Below are 21,724 nucleotides of genomic sequence, written 5' to 3' on the forward strand. Positions count from 1 at the left end.
CTTGCATTGCTGCAGAGTTCCATGGCAAAGAGCTGCGAAATTCCAGAATCTCGAGCAATTACGGGCAAGGCTCGAACAGTCATTCAAAGTTAGAATCACAACCTAAACAGTGGGCCTCAAGCTCTACAGTTGCCTTGTTGCTCCAAGATCGCCTTCTGATAGGATGAGGCGGTGGTCTTGACAGGCGGGTGAATGGTCATATGGTCCTGATACGGTTGTCCCTGGCGAGTCCCAGTGAGGCATCAGGCTGCGTCTTCTGAGGACCTCCCCATTAGAGCAAACAACTCTCAAATGTAGATATAGCTGGAGCGAAATGATTTTCATGTTCTTCATTTTGCAGCCACCGTTACGCTCTTCCCATCCTCGCATAAACCATACTCACTCTCTGCTCTCTTAAATCTCGCAAACCGACCATGTCGCCTGCCACCTCCTCACATCGCCAAGCCCCAATGTCCACTCCCGTCACCTCTGACTCCGCCAGACCAAATAAATTGAAAAGAACTGCCAGTAGTGAGGTCGATAGGCTCTGGGACGTGATAGGAGGAGGAGAAATCCTTGATCCTTCCATAACTCGTCGGAAGGGTGCCGTTGACAGGTTGGCGACCACTGGTGCCAAAGAGAGACCTTGTCCCCCGGCGAAACGCCAACACCTCGATGAAGCCCAGCCACTTATAGCGTGCACCTGTTGCACAATCGCATACAAGAAGAGTTTGAGTTGTCCTGCGCCAAAACACATCATCAAACAAATAACATCGAGCGGGTGTGGATTGGGATCCAGTCTCCCAATGTTGTATGAGAGCGATGAGTCCATCGCTCGAGAGTTGGGGAACAAGTTCTTCAATTCCAGCTTCGATCAGCTTCAAAGGATTGTCATCCGTAGAGAGGTCTTGCAACCCATTGACATGAGCCTCGGCCTGGCGCAGATCCGCATCAATAGCCAGATCGGGGATCATACCTTTGACGTCCGCGCCAGGTACAACAAGAGGAGTTGTGTGATCCGGGCTGGGTTGATATCCCTAAATAAGGCGCAGAGTCTCTCATTGGGGTTCAACTTTTTCTCCATTGTCGAGGATTCAAGTGACGAGGTCATGTTGCCATCAGCCGGTATCTGCACGAAACGAACCATCGAGGTCCGGATATCCAAGAAAGGCCGAAGCGCGAAGACTCAAAAAGAGCGTGAAGAGGTCTATCAAGAGCTTGTAGGTATCGCATGGGATGCGAGAGAGCAGGGCATCCCGAGATGGAGTGGAATGTTCAGATGGTTGAGATCAAAGGACGCCGACATGATCGCATGAGCACTCAAAATGCTACTGAAGGTAAATCATACCTATTGACATACCTTGTGTCGTTGATGTCTTTCATCTCCATCAAACACTGTCCTTACCTAATAAGGATGCAAGGTCGCGATGCGCACTGATGGCAAAGAGTATCGTGAAGAGGTCAGTAAAGCTTCGGCCAATCGATCCTTGCTCCGTGACGGCCCGTCTTGTAATTGCCCACAAAGGATCAAGGAATCAGGAACACGCCTTTGAAAGAGGGCGCGGTTCCCGACGGATATCTGCGGTGGAGAAAGGGCGGAGGTCGCCGTCGCTGTTGAAAAAGGAACGATTTTGACGATAGCAAAGGGAGGAAACCAGGCCCCGACAACCCGACAAAAGAACGAATAGGTGGAGGATCGGGTTTCACGGTCCGTCTTATGGTGTGATATTGCTGCCCGAACGGATGTCTGATGCTTGAGCTTCCCTAATCGTCCAGGCGGGAAGAATGGCTTATCGTGATGTTCGTTTGTGGCAGGGCGTGTCTAAGCCGTCCCAGGGCTGAAAAGTCTGGGGTTGAGTTTCTACCCACAGGGCGGCAAAAGCGTTGATCGCCATCATCATATCGTGATTTTCAGTGGCAGGGCGTGCCAGGAACATATTTGAGTTCACCACCATCTTCTCATATGTGTTATATCAACCCCGAGGTCGTACAGCTGTTGCCGATTGTCTGAACAACAAGCATGTCGGATTGATTTGTAACCATCTAAATATCGTGCCTGTTTATCGTTGACAATTGACACGATGATGCTTGCCCAGGCCATCATCCACTCACCCCCACCAGACCTAACGTACAACCCTCAATTTTCATCCCCTTCTGCTGTTCAAGTGCGACCAAAATCATCAAAGTTAGACCCTCAACCCTTTAAAATAAGGACAGCTACGGTGCAAGACGCGAAAGTTATTGCAGACCTTGGATCATCAGTTTTCTCCACAACTTTCGGGTTCTCAATCCCAGCAAAGGATCTTGCCGCTTATCTAGACGAAGCATACAGCATTCCAGCAGTCCAGGAAGACATACTGAGCCCGAAGAAGCACGTTATTGTCGCTTGTGATACTACGAATAACCAAGTCATAGCTTTTGCGCAATTGACTGAAGGTACAAGCGAGCCTTGTATAGACGACTTGGCCAACATCGTGGAACTGCAACGGTTATATGTTCATGCAGATTACCACGGCCAGGGGCTTGGGAGGGCCTTGACCCGAGTGACCGAGACCATGGCCCTGGAAAAAGGATACCAAACAATGTGGCTTGGTGTCTGGGAAGGCAACTTCCAGGCTCAATGCATATATGAGGCCATGGGGTTTTCGCGGGTTGGCGAACACGAATTCCAGATGGGGAGGTGTATTCAGACCGATTGGATTATGTGTAAAACATTATGATGGTTCAGGGCACCTAGGACAGGAATTTTTTCGATTGTGGAATGGCGCCAGGTCTGCTTATTAGCCATAGCAATTTTTGAGCACGATCCCGTCGAGGATCGCTGATTTTGAGTGGAAAGGGCCAGGTTAGGAATCCTCAGCTGCGAGGGACTTGTGTTGTCCTAGATCTAGAAGTCTTTTTTTGACCCAGCTCTACACGATCCCGAGCGGACCAGGGTCGCTTCACAGCGGTCATGTTATTTGTGGTGTGTTTTCTTGAACACGGTAGTATGACAGTTCAGGATCACAGTACCAAGTCATGAATATGTAACCTTGAATATGAAACCCACATCATTCATGAAGAGAGATGTATGGGCGATTAACGGCAGGTTTTTGTGGTCCTTCTAGGACTTCGTGAGACAACATAGTAGAGTAACTCCACCAGTTGCCACCACTTCTAAGCAACATTGAATGCCTCGAGTGTGAGCCGCCAAGCTGAAGTCCTTGAAGAAAAAGAGAAGAAGAGTTTGAGTTGGAAGTTTTTGAGAAATCAAAAGAGCAAGCGAGATTTGCTTGACTCGAGGGCTAGTGTCTTGGCAATAATCATGACTCGCCGAGATATTCTCTCCGCAGTCACCACCTGTCCTTCAACCATATGGTCCGAGAGTCAAGGCTCATTCTGAACACTTCACGCCTCCCCTTACACTGATCTCAGACACTGAATCAACATGTACTGAGATCCCAAGCGCGAACCTCGTTCTTTTCTCGCGGTGTTTCCCTTCATCTTCGCCCGTAATTCCCCTCGCCTGCGCGAGCCTCATCCAAGATGCACAGCACTGCCAATCGCTTGCAATCTACCTTTGGGTACTTCACAACATGTGCCTTTGCTCTGGCGGCCATCATTGCTGTGCTCTCTCTAGTACCCATCCCGTCTCCAGCCTCCTCTCCTAGCGCATCCATCTCCGTCCGCAACGTTCAAGTGGTCAAGGGAAGGCCGCATTACTATTCCGAGAAGCGTGAGGAGTATGCCCAAATCCGATTTGACCTTGATGCGGACCTCTCGAGCCTGTTCACTTGGAACACGAAGCAGCTGTTTGTCTACATTACCGTGAACTATCCCAGTGCCAAGGACGGCAACAGTGGAATGTCCGAGGCCGTTATTTGGGATACAATCATACCGACGACTGCTACGCCCTACTCGTGGCAGAGTCTGAAGCAGAAGTACTTTCCAGAGAAGAAAAAGTCCAAGAGCAAGAGCAGAAAGACACCTGCTGCCAAGGCCAAAACCACCGATCTCACCAAACCCGGGGTACTCTCCTTGAAGAACCAGAAACCCAAATACCAAGTCACAGATCCAAGTGGTGTGCTCAGTGAAAGAGGAAACGCCACTCTACAAGTGAGCTGGAACGTTCAGCCTTGGGTAGGTGCTCTAATATGGGACAAGGGCTACCTGGGCGATCGGCTGGGAAAATGGGACGCTGGTCGGGTTGGTCGGAGCGAAATCTTTGAATTTCATCCCCTGAAATCAAAGCCGGAAGTTGTCAGGGACAAAAATGGGCCGAAGACTCCTCCAGCGGGCTCTGCTGCTCCTGCCGTTGAGATTTAGGTAGCATCACTTCTGCTTCATTTCTATTTTCAAGAAGTCCTCACACATACTGAGTATTCGATCTCAACGTCAACATGGCTTACCACCCGTTCTTCAAGGAAATCCCACCATTTGTCATGTTTTGCTGGACCGAGTCGCCAGCCTCGAGCTGGATGGTGCAGCACGACGCACGAAAGGTACCAAACGGGTTTGACATGCTCAACCAGAACTCAGCACGAAGCCACTCCGCGCCGCTTTTGCGTGCTTAGGCCATATAAGGACATTGACCCTAGATGAGGGGAGGATCCCGAAGAACTCTGCTTGTCAACTCGCTCATGTGACTGGGTTCTATTTCTCTATGATGAGAATTCGCACTGCGTATCACGCTTGATATGGTGCATGGCAGTAATCGAGACGATGGCCTTAATGGTTGATCATCGATCGTGGATAGGTCGCATTAAGGAAGAATTTCCAAAAGACGATTAAATCAAGTCTATCTTCAAGCAAACGATTCTCCTCTCCTTCGTAAACTGCCATCTACAGCAGAGAATCAAATTCTAGCCCATCAAATCCAGCCCCGGTGCCAAAAATGAATCATTCTGGCCCAACACCGCCACAAGCGTCAGCACCGCAACAAGCACATCGACTTCTCGATCCTCCAGCACCAGCAGACCCCCCAGTTCAAACTTCCCACTCGCACTCTCATACCGAGCGACCTCGAATCTCTTTCCCGCCACAGCCTTAGACAGCGCCAAGCGTCCACTCAACGCCATGGGCTTGCTCCAGAATGTTGAACCCCTGTCTGCTGTCGTGGTCGACGCGCCAGAGGAAGAAGTGTCCCAGACATAGGGTACGCTGTCTTTCGTGAATACTTGCGCACGAGACCGATGCGAGAGCGGCTCGACCTTGATCTCATGCGTGCTGTGCATCGAGTTCGCCGGGAAGCGGATGTGAACGGTACCAAAGTTCAGAAGGTGTGTTCGGATTTCAGCAACAGCGGCTTTGGTCGTCTGTCCAGTCCCGCTTTCCGCTGTGGATGAAGAAGCCTCGACGGTGAGATGCGAGGCTACGAACTTCGCCGGCCCGTTGATGACCCATGTCGGTGGGAAAACCGGGTTGGCCCGCAGCGTCAATTGAACGAGCTCCTGGAATTCGGGCGTGATGTCGTCGCGGAACAGTGGTTCGAGACGGGCGGTGAGGTCGAGGATTTCGGAGTGTTGGTCCTTGTCAATCAGTGGACGGAGGTACAGGATCCTCGTGGGTCGGAAGGTGATGGACTTGTCGGTGGGGAGCCTTCGAATGTCTTTGTTATCTCTGTTGCTGCTGGCCATGATTTAGCAGATTCCGCTGGTGGTGGTTTGAGAAGAAGGGGTCAGTGGATCGCGAGGCCAGATAGATCGATAGCCCTGCTTGCATGGCACATGCTGAATCTATACTTCAATCTTCATTTTACCCTGATACGACGGTAATGAGTCACTGCAAGCGAGCCGTCATGAGGTGCCAATATCTCTCGAAGAAACGGCATTGAGTGAATATGCATGCCTCTGGAAGCGAGGCCGACCAAGAATGCTATTTTTAATGATCTGCACGCCTTCTAGTCGGGGGAAAGAAGATGCATTTCTAGGCTAGGCACGGCACATCAGGAGATGGGCTCGTATTCGGGAACGTCGATGTGCCCACCAATCCCTGCTATGAGCTCTGGTGCTCATAGGGATAAGGCTTGAGATGCTTCAGCAGATCATCATGAGTGATTGGCGGCGGGCAATTAGAATGCTAATTATAACCTCAATTGATACCATGGCATTTGTAGATGTTGGGTGTGAGGTTCGATCTTTGGAGTACCTTGCTAAGCGAGGAAGCTACTACTAAATTCACGGGACAGAGGAACTCTCTCGCACGCTGTCCTGTTCCCTCCACCCACTACCCGATCGATATCATCCCTGCGCGAAAGTCTTCCATGCTGATCGCCTTGGACAAAACAAAAGGCGAGACGAACACAAAGCGTCATCATCGCTTGACAGGGGTGAGCTTGACATTCAAAGGCTGTAACTGCCACAGGATCTGATGCGAACAATGAGTATCAGGACATAATTGACGGTTTGGGAAGCCACTCACATAGAACCTCGCATCTTCCACCCACGTCTCATGCGGCCCGTCAAGCTCGATGTCGAAGTTCCACAAAAGCTTCGCAATCACGAGTCGAGCTTCAGCGACCGCTAGTCTGTTGCAGATCAGTTCTTGGTCATATAGTTTGACGCAAAGGGTGGAGAATTGACTTACAGTTTGCCAATGCAGTTCCTCGGGCCCAAGCTAAAGGGGCGAAGAACCTCGTCGACCGCGAGTCCAGCGGGCCCTTTCGTCTCGAGATCGAACCATCGCTCGGGCCTGAATTTCTCAGGCTCCTCGAAGTGTTTGGCTGACCGGCCCATGTACCATTGGCCCATGGAAATGTAAGTCTATATGTTGAGATTAGCGATGCTCTGCAAATAAAGAGAGGGGACTTACTCCGCCACCGATGTGCTCTCCATTGATGTTATATCCCGCTTCCGGTGTCACTCGGGGCGTGATGTAGCTAGCCACTGGGAAGACTCTCAAAGATTCATCGACGGTCGCTTTTAGATACGGGAGGGCCGCCGTTGCCTTGACCGTGATTTCCTCGTTGGATGAGAAAGCTCTGCGGATCTCGTTTTTCAGTTTGTTCATCGCATGTGGGGTTTTGCACAGGTTGTAGAAGGTGGCACTCAAGCAAGTACTGGTCGTCTCTGCTCCTCCTCCCACAATAAGCACCGAATTGGACATAATTTCTCCCTCGGTCAATCGTTCGCCACCTTTCATCTCTCGCAGCATCAGACCGACAATGTCAGGTCTCTTCTTGCTACTAGCATTGTCAATTACGATTTCCGAAGACTCCTCCTTGTCCCGAGAGAGCCGCTTGTTGATGGAGGTTTTGGCCAAATCCATGAAGCTATCACGTTCCTCTTTCATCTTCTGAGTCATCATTAATTGGAGGACTTGCATTGGAAACCCGAACCGCCTGAATTGATTGAGGGCGGCAGTCTGTTTCAACACGGAGAGCAGGAAATGTGGCCACGGGTGCATGCGCCGCTTTTCGAGACATTGGAATTCCTGGTCGAGCGCCAACTGACCGATGACATCGTTGAGAGCCCATAGAAACCACTCCACAAGGTTCTGCGAGCCTTCGCCACTGGCCACAGCGAGTTGTGAGCAGAGGAGGTCCGAGTATTGCTGTAAGACAGGCTCGACTTCTGCGATGCCGGCATTGAGGAAAGCGGGACCTGCGAGACGCCTAAGTCTGGCGTGCTCAGCGTCAGGTGCTGTAATCATACTCGCAGGGAGTTTCTCGACATCGTTGGGCGCGAAGTGCCACTTGCTCTTGTTCAGTTGCGGACGGGAATTGTAGATCTGTGGCCACGCACTGGGGGCGCTGAATGAGAGCTCATCGGGCGCGATGCGGACTGTATCACCATACTTGACATGTATGGCGGCGATGCATTTGTAGAGATCACCACATGCGTGATGGTAAGATGCGGGGATCCTGGATGCTCTCCACAGGAGCGGTCCTGGATATTTAGATAGTGGATGAAAGGGGGAGACATTGTACAGAAACTTCAAGACCAGGACTCCAGTGATCTTGTTAGATGTCAGTAAGGTCTTTCATGGACAATATATCAAGCGCTCTTCACGCAACATACAGTTGAGAGTACGGAGATCCAGATATAAAAAGCATTGAAGGCATATCGCAGAGCATATTCAGAGAGGGGCGCCATCGTGTGCACGCTCTGGTTGTATGAATTCATCAAACAGCTACGTGTGAGGAGTTTCTGTCAAGTCTCTGTGTCAGCATCTTGTAACTGGATGTTGCTCCTGTCACCTTCCTAACGAGGAGGAGATTGTTGTCATCTTATGCCCCCCTCTTATGTTAGGCCGCCCCGGTCAACTTGGTTGACTCGGCATGCCTACTACTCCGCACTCTTCGCAGGAAGTGCTGATCTGGGTTACCTTCGAGTCGGATCCTTTCCTCCCCAGTAAGCAGAAGTACATCCAGTCAACGTTTTATTCGTGACCCCCAAGTGTAGAACGAGCAACCTGCCGCCTTATTCTAATCGGCTATTCGCCGCTTCATACTCGCTCTAAACAGTGCTCAAACCTTGCATGACCCTCTTTGGTCTTTCCTCGCCGTCTTCATCCTCAGAATCTAGTATTTGCCTATGGACTAAACTCAATGATCGTTACGTGGCCAGATTCATGTCCCAGCGCAACAGTATCCCCGAAAACATCCACGCTCGTAGCTATATATTCTGGAGGAAGCCACAGAACAGGTTCCGAGCCACGACAGATCCATCGTTCTCTGTCGAACAGGCCTGAGGAGGCTGCTGACTCAGGCGTATCGAGAGGGATGATTCCTTTGTCGGTGTATATGCAAGACATATCATTGGAAAACGCAAACATAGAATGATAACATGCCTTTGCAAGCGTCCGTTGAAGCTGGGCTGTCTCAGTGCTCCATACTCGCACCACCCCGCCCTCATAATTGTATGATGCAGCAAGAGTCTTGCCATCCGGAGAAAAGATCAATTGTGTTGCACTAAATGAGGGCGAGTCTTGAAGCGGCTTGAAGGCACCTGTCTCTACTTCCCAGAGACCGATTCCACCATCTGACTCTGAAGCAAGTTTCTTACCGTCAGGCGAGAACACAACAACCTCAGAATTCCCAAGCACTTGGAAAGTGCTTGCTTCTAAATTCCAGATCCGGAGCTCCTCACCATTCGCAGAAGCAAGGGTCTTGCCATTGGGCGAGTAGGCGAGAGAGCGCGCTTCGAACGAGTCGTCCAGAAGTTGGAATTTACCCGTTTCGAAATGCCAGAGCTTTAAAGAATGAGCATCCGCAACTGCGAGACTTTTGACATCCGGCGAGAGAGCGATCGGATCAGCATAACAACTGAAGCCCTCGAGAGATCGAGAAGTCCCTGCTTTTGTATCCCAGAGCCGCACTGTACCGTCGCCTCTACTCGCGGACACGAGCACTGTCCCGTCGGCGGAAAACTTGACCCACCTCACTGCTGAATCATGAGACTCGAGATGCTCGAAATTGGAGCTTCCAACACCCCAGAGCCGCACCGTCTGTTCGGATATTGTTGCTGATGCATATGTCGTGCCATCCGGTGAAAACGCAATTAGCTCTACGCTCCCCGTATGGCCTTTGAGAACCTGCGACGTCCCGCTCTCAACCTGCCAAAGCCGCACTGTGTTATCCGCCGACCCTGAAACAAGCATCGCGCCATCTTTTGAAAAGGCGATCGACCTGATCCAGTCCGTATGCCCCGCAAGCAATTTACTAGCACCCGTTTTGAGATTCCACAGATGCACGTAATACTGCCCTGGCTGCCCATCCCCAAACGCTAGGGTAGCACTGTCGTTCGAGAAAGTGATCGCTCTCACTCGCTTCGTCTTGGTCTCAACTGTTTGCTTGATCGCACCTGTGCAGACGTCCCACAAGTGCACATTATTGTCCATTGACCTTAAGGCCAGCAATTTGCCATCGGGAGAGAAGACAGGCAATAGGTCCGAATCCGTGCGGCCTTCGAGAAGCTTGACCGCGCCCGTTTTGGTCTCCCAGAGTAGCACCTGGTTTGGGCCATCGCCAAATGCTAGGGTCTTGCTGTCGCTCGAGAAAGCAATTGACATGATCCTGTCCGTATGGGCCTTGACTGTTCCTTTGACACTGCCCGTTTCGATGTCTAACAGCGTTAATCGCCCATCGCTTGACCCTAGCGCTACCATCGCACCATCAGGAGAAACGGCCATTGCGTCGAGAGCATCTTTGTTGGCTTCAAGAATTTTGGAAGCTCCGGTTTCGATGCTGTGGATTTGCACCGCCCCACCAAATGATCCTGATACAAGCCTCTTGCCGTCCTCCAAGAACGCAACAAAGAATGTCGTGTCATCATGTCCTTTGAGCGGCTCTGAAGTTCCCGTCTCAACACTCCAAAGGCGCAATCTCCCACTATAGTAACCTGTCGCGAGCTTCTTGCCGTCGCTAGAGTAAGCAAGCGAGACCACAGTGCTGTCATTACCCTCGAGAATTTGTAAACATGAGTTCCAACTGCGACTGATCCCTTGGATGCTCTCAACGAAGTCTGGGCGTTCTCGCTCCCAAAATAACTCCTTCATCTGGCTCTTTGCTGGTGAAAAGAGAAGTGCCGCTGCATATATTTGCATAGGAGCACGTTCTATAATCGAGGCGTAGGTCGTCGCAAACCTCACTGCTTCTATCAAGAAGCGAGGGATTTCGTAGTCTTGGTCATAAAGCTGCTGTGATAGTTTAGCACATGTAGACCGTATCGCCTGTTGCCAACGTTACCTGAATAATTCGCAAAACATTTCTCATGGATATAATCCCACTCGAGTATTTCTGTAAAAGACTTAAACTTTCAAGCCAGTGTAGGAAATGTTGCGTCAGGAAATGGAACCCTTGTGTGCAAAGTTCTTTCTGTATTTCAAAGCTCTCTTCACGTTGCTCGATTGCAAGACGTAAATGGTCGGCCCAGAACTCACAAGCATAAGCCACTGAAGCGAGTGAGTCGGATTCCGGTGGTTCTATATCAGTTGGGGCTGACGAATACTTGAGCCCGTAGATATTTCTTTTGAGACTTAGTTTCATAACTTCAATGGACATCTTTGCGATTTCCGCATGGCCTTGAATGGCTCCACCCCTCAGCCGGGGTACTATACTCACAAGGTAGTCCTTTGCAGACTTGTGGTTCAATGAGATTGTTTCTTCAATTTCGGTGATGAATGAGCGGCACTTATCCACTATCATAGATGGATCTGTCTCGTCTGCCCAGGGAATGAGTGCCGCAAGCTCAGTAAGAGACAGGGCTCGCTGGGTATGAGAAGTTGCAATCAAGACGTCTTTACAGTAGTTCAAGTATTCTCCTTCCTCATGTTCAAGAATTGACATCTTATGGTCGTAAAGTTGAGGCAGTCCACTGGGATACTTCTTGATGCTCTTGATAGCATAACTTCCTCGCATTTGCGACAGGTCGTCGAAGACAAGTGAGAGCCATAGCAGATTGTCCTCTGCCCGGCGGGTAACTTCCTTGGATATTTCGTTCAAAATATTTTCATCTTGGTATGATTTGCCGAATTTCTTGGAATTCTGGAGGGCTGATAATTTGTATCGAATGTAGGTGTCCACACGGTCGTTTTGACCCTCCATGTCTAACTCTGAAGCAATCTGTGTGATCTCAAGCTTGTCCTTTCGTAAGTCGTCTAACCTTGTAAGTAGGTCGACTTCTGGACGACTAGAAATTAGCCACTTTATTTTCGTGGAGATGGACAGAGAAGTCGCAATGAGATCAAGAATTCGATCAAAATCATGATCACACTCGTCAAGAGCGTCAACGACGAAATATACTGGCCGAGCATGCCTTAAAATCTTTTCCAGATTTCGAAGCATCGCTTCCGGTGCATTTGCGTCTGTAAAGAGTTTTTCTTTCGAAAGCTTGTAGTCTCCTTGTAGATGTACGGCGAGATCTGGTTGAGAAGTGAGCAGCATCCACGCCAGGGAGCGCAAAGCATCTGATGCTTTGTCCAAAGCCTTTTTCGTTTTGCCTTGACTTTGGAAGAAAAAGCACGACAGTGAAGGGGTAAACTTGGCAAGCTGGTTAGAGAGCTCTCGAACGATACTGATCAGAAGCATTGTCTTCCCAGTGCCGGCATCACCCTTGATCCATAACAATCGACATTGTGGATCGTTTGAATCTGTCCAATTGGTAAGGGCTTCGTACTTTTCGTCTTTGAGGATCCATTTGTGCACATCGTTAATTAAAGGTTCTCTCTCATTGACTATACGAGTCATATCATCAAGAGGGTTGACAACGAAAAGTGCTGAGAGAGTTTCATGGACTTCCTTATCCTGAAGCCTCTTATCCTGCTGAATGAAATGATCTCTTAGGGTCTGACGAATATCATCAAGATGGGTTTCCATCAAGTTGGTCAATTGAAGCAATTCATCTCGAACCCTACCAGCTTTCGCTCTGTCATACCTGTCCCAGTCATCCATGAGAGATTTTTCAGCTTGCACAACAGAGTCCAGAGCGCCATCCCAGTCATCGAAATTCCAGAGTTGCAGGAAGAAGTTCCAGCCTTGATTCCGGTAATATGAACATACGCTTCTCATTTGATATAGCAGGATGGTCTTGTAGAGCTCCATAACCTTCCCCCTCAGCTTCTCGAGGACTGATTCGTATGATACACTCGGCGAATCAACGTTGGTTGTATGAAGTAAATGTTCGACAAGGGCGCAATACCAATCCATCCTAGAAGCTACATACGCGACACCGGCGAGATTGGAGTTCAAGGCTGACTTGGGATTTGAGAGTATCTAGAATATCAGCTGGGTTCGTTGAAACACAACATCATGTCTCACCTGCAAGCCAATGCAAACACCGGCCCACGGGAGAGCAGCGGGTGCGGCTTGGGGAATTGTGAGTACGAGATCGGTAACTGGCTTAGTCTTTAGAACGGCGTCGGCAATGTTGCCAATAACATTTGAGACTTTCACCGTGGTCATGATCTTTGTCCTTCCCTTCGCAACTAGCTTCTCTAGATATTCTTGTCGTTGAGTTCGGTCATTGAATTGGGACAGATAGAGATCGCTATTCAGCGATGGCGCGTTGCTCGTTTTCTCGTCTTCCAGAAACACTTTCAAGGCCATGGCATAAGACTTGACCAGATCGCCTTCGTCCTTCGAGATCGCTTCGTAGGCATCATTCCAGATCTCCTGGGAAAGACTAGGGCTCTTGGCTGCCGAAGAATCTTTGACCCCCAGATCAGCTCTTGCAGAAGGCGAATCAAGGGTATCATTCAGCCCGAATGGGTTTTTGGTATCTTCAGATGCGCGGAAAGCCCCGTGGGTTTTTTCTGCAATCAATGAAGCATCACCCTTTGGAGATTCCGCGACTTCACGGTCGGCTTTACTCTGGAGTATCTGCGGAAGACTGGCACCTGGCTCTGGGTCAATGCGTGCAGGACTTTCTGACTCTTTCGCTTCTCCGTGGCTGGTGAAATGAGAGGCTATTAATATTATTTGTATGATCGAGATGAAGATTGACTCTCTCTGGAGTTGCAACCGTACCTAAGGATGCTCTCAAAGATGATTTTGGGATGTCTTGCTCCTTTGGCTTGGAGCTCGTGCCATTCTTATGGGAGCTTTTCGACTCTTTCCCAAATAGCTTGGAGAAAGGCATTATTGGAATTGTTGCTCCCAATTATACAGAAGAGGGCTCACAATCCGAAGAGAAAAAGGGAGGAGTAAGGCGCCATGGGATGTCCTAAGCCTCAGGCTGAGATTTTGATACCTGATGGCGGGGCACGGCGTTTGGAAACGACCCCACTTGAACCAAATAGGCTACCATCATCATTCAAATCGAGGCATTCGACAAGATCTATGTAATGATGATTCCGTGCATGAACTTCTCGTTGTGACCGCTTTATTGCAATACACAGATGGACTCTACATCCGATTGTACCTTCTATCCGAACACATCTCGCCAGTGGACGGCGCGGGCGACCAGGAAGTCCATTCAGTCGCGCCGAGCCGCGTTTGGTGAAATGATAAAGCGGCATATGGTCATACCCTAATACCGAGGTCAAACATTGCCGCTTTCACTGCCAAGATTTCGCGGGTTTTTGGTGCAAAGTGGCCTTGCCTGCCCCTTTGCGGCCCCTTTCGACAAAAGTTCCCGCAGCCAGGTTCAAGTTCAACTTGACCTTGAAGTTGAAGCCCGCATTGACACTCAGTGTTGCTCTTGAGAACCTGTGTCACTCACGATTCCTCAAGCAGCCACCATGCAATTTTCCTCGATGCTCCTCGGCCTATTGGCCCTGACGGTTTCTACTGTCTATGGCACTGCATTGACATACAAGTTGGGTGCCAGTGAGAAGGCATGCTTCTTTACCAACATTGAGATTGGCCAGGCCAAAATCGCATTTTACTTCGCAGTGAGTCTCCCTCATGTGACTATGCGTCATATATTTGCTGACGATTGCCATCTCAGGTCCAATCCGGCGGCTCGTTCGATGTCGATTACGCGGTGGTCGGACCAAATGACAAGAGGATAATGGAAGGGCAGAAGGAACGACAAGGAGATTTCGTCTTCACCGCGCAGACTGTTGGAGAGTACCGCTTCTGTTTCAGCAATGAAATGTCGACCTATGCAGACAAGATGGTGGACTTTGAAATTGCAGTAGGTCTCCATGGATGCGACATACACTCACATCATCTGATTTCTTCCACGATAGGTCGAGCACGAATCCAAGTCGGCCTTATTACCCCAGAAGGCCGGTTCCAGCCCTGAACAGCACTCCTCCCTCGAGGACTCCATCTTCAAAGTGAGCGGGCAATTAAGTACCATCAGTCGGATGCAGAAGTATTTCAGGACAAGAGAAAACCGCAATTTCAGCACAGTCCGAAGTACAGAACAGCGAATCTTCAATTTCAGCTTGATTGAAGTGATCATGATGGTGGGGATGGCCGTCTTGCAGGTCTTGGTGGTCAGATTCTTCTTTCAAGGAGCCAGAAAAGGTATGTCCCGGTGTCCATCCCGCACGTGACCTCTATTTGACAGTTCCCTCCACAGGCTATGTATGAAAAGTGTATATCAGATCCCCTACCTTCTCCAAGAGCATGAATGTCCAGCAGTTACGGGACGCGCACTCGTCATAAGGACACTTCTGTCGAGACATGTATATGACTTGGCGAGCCCCAAGCCCTCGATGGGTTCGCTCCCACGCAAATCAACCTGCGATGCAAGCAACTAGTCTCGGGGGTGGGACAGAAACCATACGAATTGACGCGCAAACCTCAAACTCGTCACGCCGAGGCCCTTGCATGACATTTCAAGACTTATACATACTTTCCACATAGACCGGCGCCGCGGTGATATGCCGCTTCAATGAAAATGTCATTGGTAATGAGCAAATGAGGTTATGCACAGGGAGATCCACACTTCCAAGAGAACCATGATGGAATCCTTTGCCTATGAGATTATCTTCTGTACTTGACGCTAACACTTTGAACAGCGAGATGCAGACAGGGACCATAACACTTGGCGATGTTCTGGTTTCATGCATATGCACTTTACCCTTCAAGGACTAGCGTAAGTTTCTGAGCCTTGACGAGAGCGGCCGCCTTGTTGCCTATATTACTCCATTCATGCTCTACGTTCTGCTTCAACCTCACTTCAATTCCCGCAACCTTGATCATGGCGTCCACCTCCAATCTACCTAGCTTACCCGCCGAAATACTTTTGTTGATACTAGGGTACTCCCGGGAACTATCCCTCATCAACGTTTGTCGAGAGCTCCGTGCCTGTCTTCCTCCTTTCACAACCTTGGCCCGATCATTCGCTATTCTTGCGTTCAGTAAGATCAGTCCCATACACGCATCGTTCCATGATCGACCGTGGAGACAAAATCTCACATTCCCGGGGCCGGTGACGGAGTCCTTCCTACAGCAGTATCATGCTGTCTTGGGCATTGGGATGAACGTGTCATTTCCACTCTCCTCCAAAGAGCGTGCACAACTTCAACATGACGTCTTATGCAGTGGGTGGTGGAATATTAGCCGCTTCCATGCGGTCCATTTGTTCCTTTTCAGACACCATCTCTTGAGCTTTAGAGCCCGTTTGGACGAACCCGATTTGCTCACAGGGTTTGATCAAATTGATAAACTCGATGCTTATATTCGCAGATTCGAGAGTCATTGGGCGAGTTGGACAGCGCCTCGAAATGGAGTAGGTCCCAAGGACTTGCCGCTCATTTTACCATGGAAGTCAATGCCCAATTATCATTTGTCTATCATCATATCTGTGCCTCTGATGAAGCCTTCACCGGCGTTGCAGATCTCGTGGGATGGATTCGCGCGACCGCAACCGGGGGATGAACTTTTCACTGAAGAAGCCTGCGAAGTCACCCTGAGCCAACACGCCTTTATATTTCGACAAGCATGGGCTGGGACAGAATGCTGGAACGTTTTGCGAATCAACGAAAGCGAACCGGAAGACCTTCCCAGCCGACTATCCTTCGGGGGACAACAGAGTAGCGCAATTCTCGAGAACATGAAAGCAGACAGCAAGGGTAGACCATACTTCCTACCGCCACGGCCTCTGCTCACCTCACCACTGACTGCACAAAAACGGGGCATCCTGGTATATCTGATTCAAGAAGCCGGTGGCCGCTGTTTCATCACTGACATCCCTTCCCTCAATCATGACAGCACTCGAGCAGATGACGAAAAGATTCTTCACCACGCCATCCTCGAGGCAATCCCGCTCGGAGACCTTCCATTCCTCAAGATCCTCCTGATCATGCTCCAAGGCCAGAGTCCACCACATCTCAGCGCCGACCAAAGCTTTACGGGTGAGCTGATTTCGTCGGCACCTGGAAGTCGGGATCGACCGATGGTACAGTTGTACCTCGAGAAGGCCTCATGGTCACAGGACAACATGGACGAGTACGTCCTCAAGGCCATGCGATGTGGCAATCCCGAAGCCCTTTCAATTCTGCTCGATATCTATGCTGTCTATGACAAGCGTATGGAGGACGTTGAACGGTTTGAAGAACGCATGTGCGAACTCCTGTGGCAGAGTATGGAGCAAAAATGTGACTCACACGACCGAATCCGTGACGTGGTGGTAAGGAAGGTCAAGTCCTTAAAGGCTGCGGTGTGTAATATGTTTTTCACTCGCGATAAGTGGATGGTGGAGTCGGAAGCGTAGTATGGTATTCTATGCGTAGCTGATGTACATCAAGTACGGTCCAGGAATTTCTTCAAAAGTCGTAATATTCGCAGTTATGTTTGGCAAATACTATTTGCTCTAAAGATGCGAGTCAAAGGGCAGTGCGGTGCTCGGGTCTTGAATTGGTAACAACTCTATCTACAGCGGATTCAAAACAATCTTACACAGCAGGGCGACCGTGCTCGATAATATGTTCGGAAAGCAGCACTGTAGGGACCTAAGATAGTAGTGCTCAGGCCGCAACACGCCACAGATGACGTCCGCCCTCCCGGCTCTCCTTGCCTCGTACAAATACGAACAACCCAGATGGTAATTTGACAAGGCTTAGTACTCTGCAGTCCGTACCAAACCGCAACACCAGCAGACCACATGGTTGTACTAATCGAGGAAGGGTTGAGAATGTGGTTTTGAGATTCTAGGCCCCAACCCCTGCCAAGCCCATTTCCTTAGCCCCCATCTTTCACATGTCTTGGCCTTAGTGCGCATGTGGTGGGCGGTGTGTACGAGCAAACAGAAAGCCATCACTCACCCCCTAAGCCGTCAGCACCATATCATTCGTACGCACACGGAGCCCGATCTCACCGACTCGTCCCTAGATCTCTGGTGGCCTCGTATCGGCCAAGTTCTTTCTGAGAAAGGACAAAGTAATGCAAGACATTTCCACGAGATCGGCCCCGTGGATGCCTTTGTCTCTAGTGTAAATAGGCGAGAGCAGAGTATCGTTTTCTTCGGCCCCATGTCTAGGACTGGAATCAAACACGCACGACTAAGATCTAACGGGCGGAACCAATATAGTCCGATGAGGCTGTGAACGAGTTTTACACATCATCAGATCAGGCTGAGCCGACTTTTTCGCCATATTCGGATGTGCGCGTGGACACTGGAGGGATCCTCTTTGTTTATTACCCAAAAGTAACCTTCACGACTCGGACGAGGTCCACAAATCTGATATCTCGAATACATTCGAAAGCTTGCATCAATATGCCGTCGACGCCTCCCACGACGGTCGAGGAGATCCGCGCCACGGGAACGATCGCGCCTGAATTCGCAGAGGTGTGGGCAAAGTCTCCCTTCCCACCAGGTTCATTCTTTACGCTCGAGGACATTAAAGAGGTGAGCAAATTCAGCTTGCCCCAAGTGCAAGCCACGCTCGCAAAATCACGGCCAGAGGACCTCGTCGAGAAGCAGCATTTTATCAAACTCCGGGACAGCTACTCATCTCGTATCCTCGTCCTGCACCGAGAGGCCGATCTCGGTCCCAAGACACCCGCACGACCTTTGATACTGCTCTTCCACGGTGGCGGACACACGGTCGGAAATCCTGAGGGACTTGTGCCTCTAGCGCGAGAGATCCTAAAATCGTGTCCAGCCGTTATTGTCTGCGCCTCGTATCGCCTTGCGCCACAATTCCCATTCCCATTCTCGATTCTCGATTCCTGGGAGACCCTGGAATGGGCGGCGTCTGAGTCGCGGAAGTTCAGATCCACCGTGCTGCCACTGTGCACCGATCCACGTGTGGGATTCCTCGTCGGCGGTGAATCTGCAGGCGCCGGATTGGCAGCAGAACTCTCGCATTTGGCACGAGACCAAGGCCTATTTCCGAAAATAACGGGCCAGTTTTTGTGCTGTGGTACATTCATCTCTCCAGCGCGTGTGCCCACGAACTATAAAGAGCGATTCCTCTCGTGGTCGGAAAATAAGCGTGCGCCCCTACTCGATGAGGATCTCTACACGATCTTCCGCGACGCCTTCAAGCCTGACCACGACAGTAAACTGTGGGCGAGCTTCAACCAGCACCACCCGGCAGATTCGGGTACGGGCAGTGTGAAACACGGCCATCTAGAGATTCCTCGCACCTATTTCCAGGTCTGTGGCCTTGACATGGCGAGGGATGATAGTCTGATATATGAGCGGGTCCTGAGGGAGGAGTGCCGCATTGATACCCGGTTGGACATGTATGCCGGTTGGCCGCATTGCTGGTGGTTGAATTACCCCCAGCTCGATATGAGCAAGAAGAGGATGAGTGATGCCGTGGAAGGCGTGGTCTGGTTGTTGGAAAGTAGCAAGAAGCATTAACGAATTTATGACACAAGGACGTTTGTTTCATTCTGCAGGCGCTGTCGCCTTTGCAACACAGGCTAGAATGGTCACAGCAATTTTGTGCGATTGTGGTTAGAGAATGACCTAGCAAGGTGTTTGATAGAGGCGATAATTAGTATTGGGGTCCTGCATTCTCAGGAGTAAGAAATCATTCCTCAATCGTCACTGCACTTTTGGCGCACCACCCAGGATTTACTTCGTGAAAGCAGGTTAATAGGGCGAGATCAATCTCAATTTTGATATGTCAACCCCAGCCTCGGTCCAGACTATGTAAGAAGTCGTGGGCGTCGTTAGAGGCTTTCTCAGCCTTGTGCGGCTTGTAGACAAGAATGTTTTGACTGATGGACATCTACCTACCGAGAGATTGTGACACATAGATCACGCAACTGTTCACATTCGGTGGGTCCTAGAGTTTCTGGGCTAACAATTGCAACCCATAGTCACCAGCGAAATTATGAGATTCACGGTACATATGTGACGAGTGGACGTCGACGCGTTTCATGTACTGCAAATAACACCGTTCATGGCTGTCCCAAAACAGTAGTTGGGCTTGGGCGTCACGAGTAGGAAAGATGGAATGATGCCGAAAGGATTTATCTTTATGCACAGTGCCGCCAGTACCCTAACGGTATCATAGAACTTTCTAGAGCGCAAGGAAGCCGAAACGGTTCCGGGGATACTTTCCACTTCAATCGTTGCTTTTGAATCGGGTCAATCGTGGGAACCACAAATCTCATTCATGCCTTCGCAACACGCTTTCCTGAATCACCAGCATATCTTCCCATCACCCCTCGGTTTGGTCGTCTGGGTTGATGGGTGTATCACTGTTTGATCTTCTCTGTATGACACGTTTGATCTCTGATATGACTGCACACAGTGCATGACGAAGTCTTTATTGGGATGGGATTCCGACCACAATGGCAGCACGTCCAGACAAACATAACCACCTTCTTGCCTCTCGGTGGCATTTATCTGCCACAAAATTTAGTTACGCACTTAAATAATCTCTTAGACTTGCAAAAGTGAGGTTGATAGAAGCCGAAGGTCGGGCTTTCTCTTGCACGCCATTTCTCACGGCGCCATCGTAGGTAACCGATACATGCATTTGTAGTGGATCATCCATGGTGAGGATTTCGGGAGACGAGAGTCCAGATACAGATAATGCGGTGCATATTCCACGGTTGCGTGGTTTAACATTGGCTCGCATGGTGGAAAAAGTTTGGGGTATACTCACTGATGCACGCCGATCACTTTTCGAATGGAGGAAGTCGCATCGTCTTGATCTCGAAAAGGTTGATGACACAGATATGATAATGTTCCGATGAGGCGATAATAAATCTCTGGCGTTAGATGGCGAGTTAGTATTTGATCCCAAAAAAATTCGGTGAAGATTTGGATCAAAGCATCAGTACTTTGTTGAGAAATAACTGTGCCGCAAAGAGAGGCATCGTTCTTTCTCTACATAATCATGAGCTGGTAGCCCTTCAAGTCCAGTATTCTTGAGACGGAAGGGCCTGGGATTCTGACAAGACAAGAGGAAGATCCAATGTAATTACTTTCTCGGTTTTCAACTAACTTACTGTAGGTAGATAGATACGTTTTCCGGACCTGTCCCAGTCACTTGGACGAGGTACTTCGCAATAGCAAGTCAAGTTTTCCTTCAACCAAGTTCAAACGCTACTTCGCACTTGATCGACGCCGGTGAGGTTCAGGACACTGGTGATCGGGACATAGCCCTCGGTCTCTCGCCAACAAATGGCGAGTTACAGTACACAGCGACTTAGAACCCTCGGCCTGAGATTCCGCAAGAATTTTGTAGGTAGTCTTGCTCCGTGTGACATCGCTTAATCAGACTTCGACCAACAGCGAAGTAGTTTCATACGACTTCGTGGTTGTCGAGAATTGGTTGCATGTCGTATGAATTCGTGGTTGTCGAGCATTGGTCGAGTCGAAAAAGCGAATGAGAATAATCCCTCACTGTCATATCGACCGGGCACTGCGAAAATTGGCGATTCCAAAATTCTCAAAGTGCCTGGGAACCATTGTGTAAGGCTGGCGAGTACCAAAATCCTTACCTGCAACATTCTTATGAAGCAGTGTCCTCATCAACGACAGCATCACCCTCATTTTAACTCATAACAAGCGACTCTTTCGTCAGGCCAAGAGGAGAGAATGAACACAGATCTGACAGAATTGAAGAGCAAAACTAGGAGTTTCGGGAAGTACAAGGCAACACGACAGTCATAGTATGTTGGGTCGAAACTAGTAGATTGAACCAATGGGAGGTGTATTTATGCAGGGCAATTACTTGATTCAATCCCTGAAAGTCGCGAGACCCAAAATGGATGCAACCTTGAGAGGAACCATACACAAATTGGACCACTGGCAGAATGGCCCTTGGCTTTGTGACTTTTCCAGATTTCTGATTTAAAAGGTCTGATGAGAATAATCCTAGCACTTCAGATTCTACCTCGCTGAATTGTGACCCGGCGCTTACTTTCTTGATTAGGTATTCCCACAACTTTGCTATAATGCCC

General features: G+C 49.7%; 7 protein-coding genes across 7 annotated transcripts; 5 read left to right on the forward strand and 2 right to left on the reverse strand.

The window, feature by feature from the left end:
* Window positions 1-413: 413 nt before the first annotated feature.
* On the forward strand, window positions 414-1,295 carry LTR84_012347 (uncharacterized protein; the record flags this gene model as incomplete). The annotated part of the gene is made up of 1 exon (XM_064855871.1): window positions 414-1,295. The coding sequence occupies one exon, from the start codon at window positions 414-416 to the stop codon at window positions 1,293-1,295; it is 882 nt and encodes a 293-aa protein (XP_064708531.1).
* Window positions 1,296-3,504: 2,209 nt separating this feature from the next.
* On the forward strand, window positions 3,505-4,284 carry LTR84_012348 (uncharacterized protein; the record flags this gene model as incomplete). The annotated part of the gene is made up of 1 exon (XM_064855872.1): window positions 3,505-4,284. The coding sequence occupies one exon, from the start codon at window positions 3,505-3,507 to the stop codon at window positions 4,282-4,284; it is 780 nt and encodes a 259-aa protein (XP_064708532.1).
* A 536-nt stretch (window positions 4,285-4,820) lies between these two features.
* LTR84_012349 (uncharacterized protein) lies at window positions 4,821-5,594 on the reverse strand (the record flags this gene model as incomplete). The annotated part of the gene is made up of 1 exon (XM_064855873.1): window positions 4,821-5,594. One exon carries the CDS (start codon window positions 5,592-5,594, stop codon window positions 4,821-4,823), a length of 774 nt encoding a protein of 257 aa, XP_064708533.1.
* A 676-nt stretch (window positions 5,595-6,270) lies between these two features.
* On the reverse strand, window positions 6,271-13,535 carry LTR84_012350 (uncharacterized protein; the record flags this gene model as incomplete). The annotated part of the gene is made up of 8 exons (XM_064855874.1): window positions 6,271-6,324; window positions 6,379-6,484; window positions 6,544-6,719; window positions 6,769-7,914; window positions 8,794-10,596; window positions 10,646-12,670; window positions 12,716-13,362; window positions 13,424-13,535. The coding sequence occupies 8 exons, from the start codon at window positions 13,533-13,535 to the stop codon at window positions 6,271-6,273; spliced, it is 6,069 nt and encodes a 2,022-aa protein (XP_064708534.1).
* Window positions 13,536-14,136: 601 nt separating this feature from the next.
* On the forward strand, window positions 14,137-14,938 carry LTR84_012351 (uncharacterized protein; the record flags this gene model as incomplete). The annotated part of the gene is made up of 4 exons (XM_064855875.1): window positions 14,137-14,289; window positions 14,346-14,534; window positions 14,590-14,872; window positions 14,928-14,938. The coding sequence occupies 4 exons, from the start codon at window positions 14,137-14,139 to the stop codon at window positions 14,936-14,938; spliced, it is 636 nt and encodes a 211-aa protein (XP_064708535.1).
* A 613-nt stretch (window positions 14,939-15,551) lies between these two features.
* On the forward strand, window positions 15,552-17,066 carry LTR84_012352 (uncharacterized protein; the record flags this gene model as incomplete). The annotated part of the gene is made up of 1 exon (XM_064855876.1): window positions 15,552-17,066. The coding sequence occupies one exon, from the start codon at window positions 15,552-15,554 to the stop codon at window positions 17,064-17,066; it is 1,515 nt and encodes a 504-aa protein (XP_064708536.1).
* Window positions 17,067-18,068: 1,002 nt separating this feature from the next.
* On the forward strand, window positions 18,069-19,163 carry LTR84_012353 (uncharacterized protein; the record flags this gene model as incomplete). The annotated part of the gene is made up of 1 exon (XM_064855877.1): window positions 18,069-19,163. The coding sequence occupies one exon, from the start codon at window positions 18,069-18,071 to the stop codon at window positions 19,161-19,163; it is 1,095 nt and encodes a 364-aa protein (XP_064708537.1).
* Window positions 19,164-21,724: the final 2,561 nt, after the last annotated feature.

This window comes from Exophiala bonariae (assembly GCF_035927105.1).
Source record: "Exophiala bonariae strain CCFEE 5792 chromosome Unknown scaffold_7, whole genome shotgun sequence".
Lineage (NCBI taxonomy): Eukaryota > Fungi > Ascomycota > Eurotiomycetes > Chaetothyriales > Herpotrichiellaceae > Exophiala > Exophiala bonariae.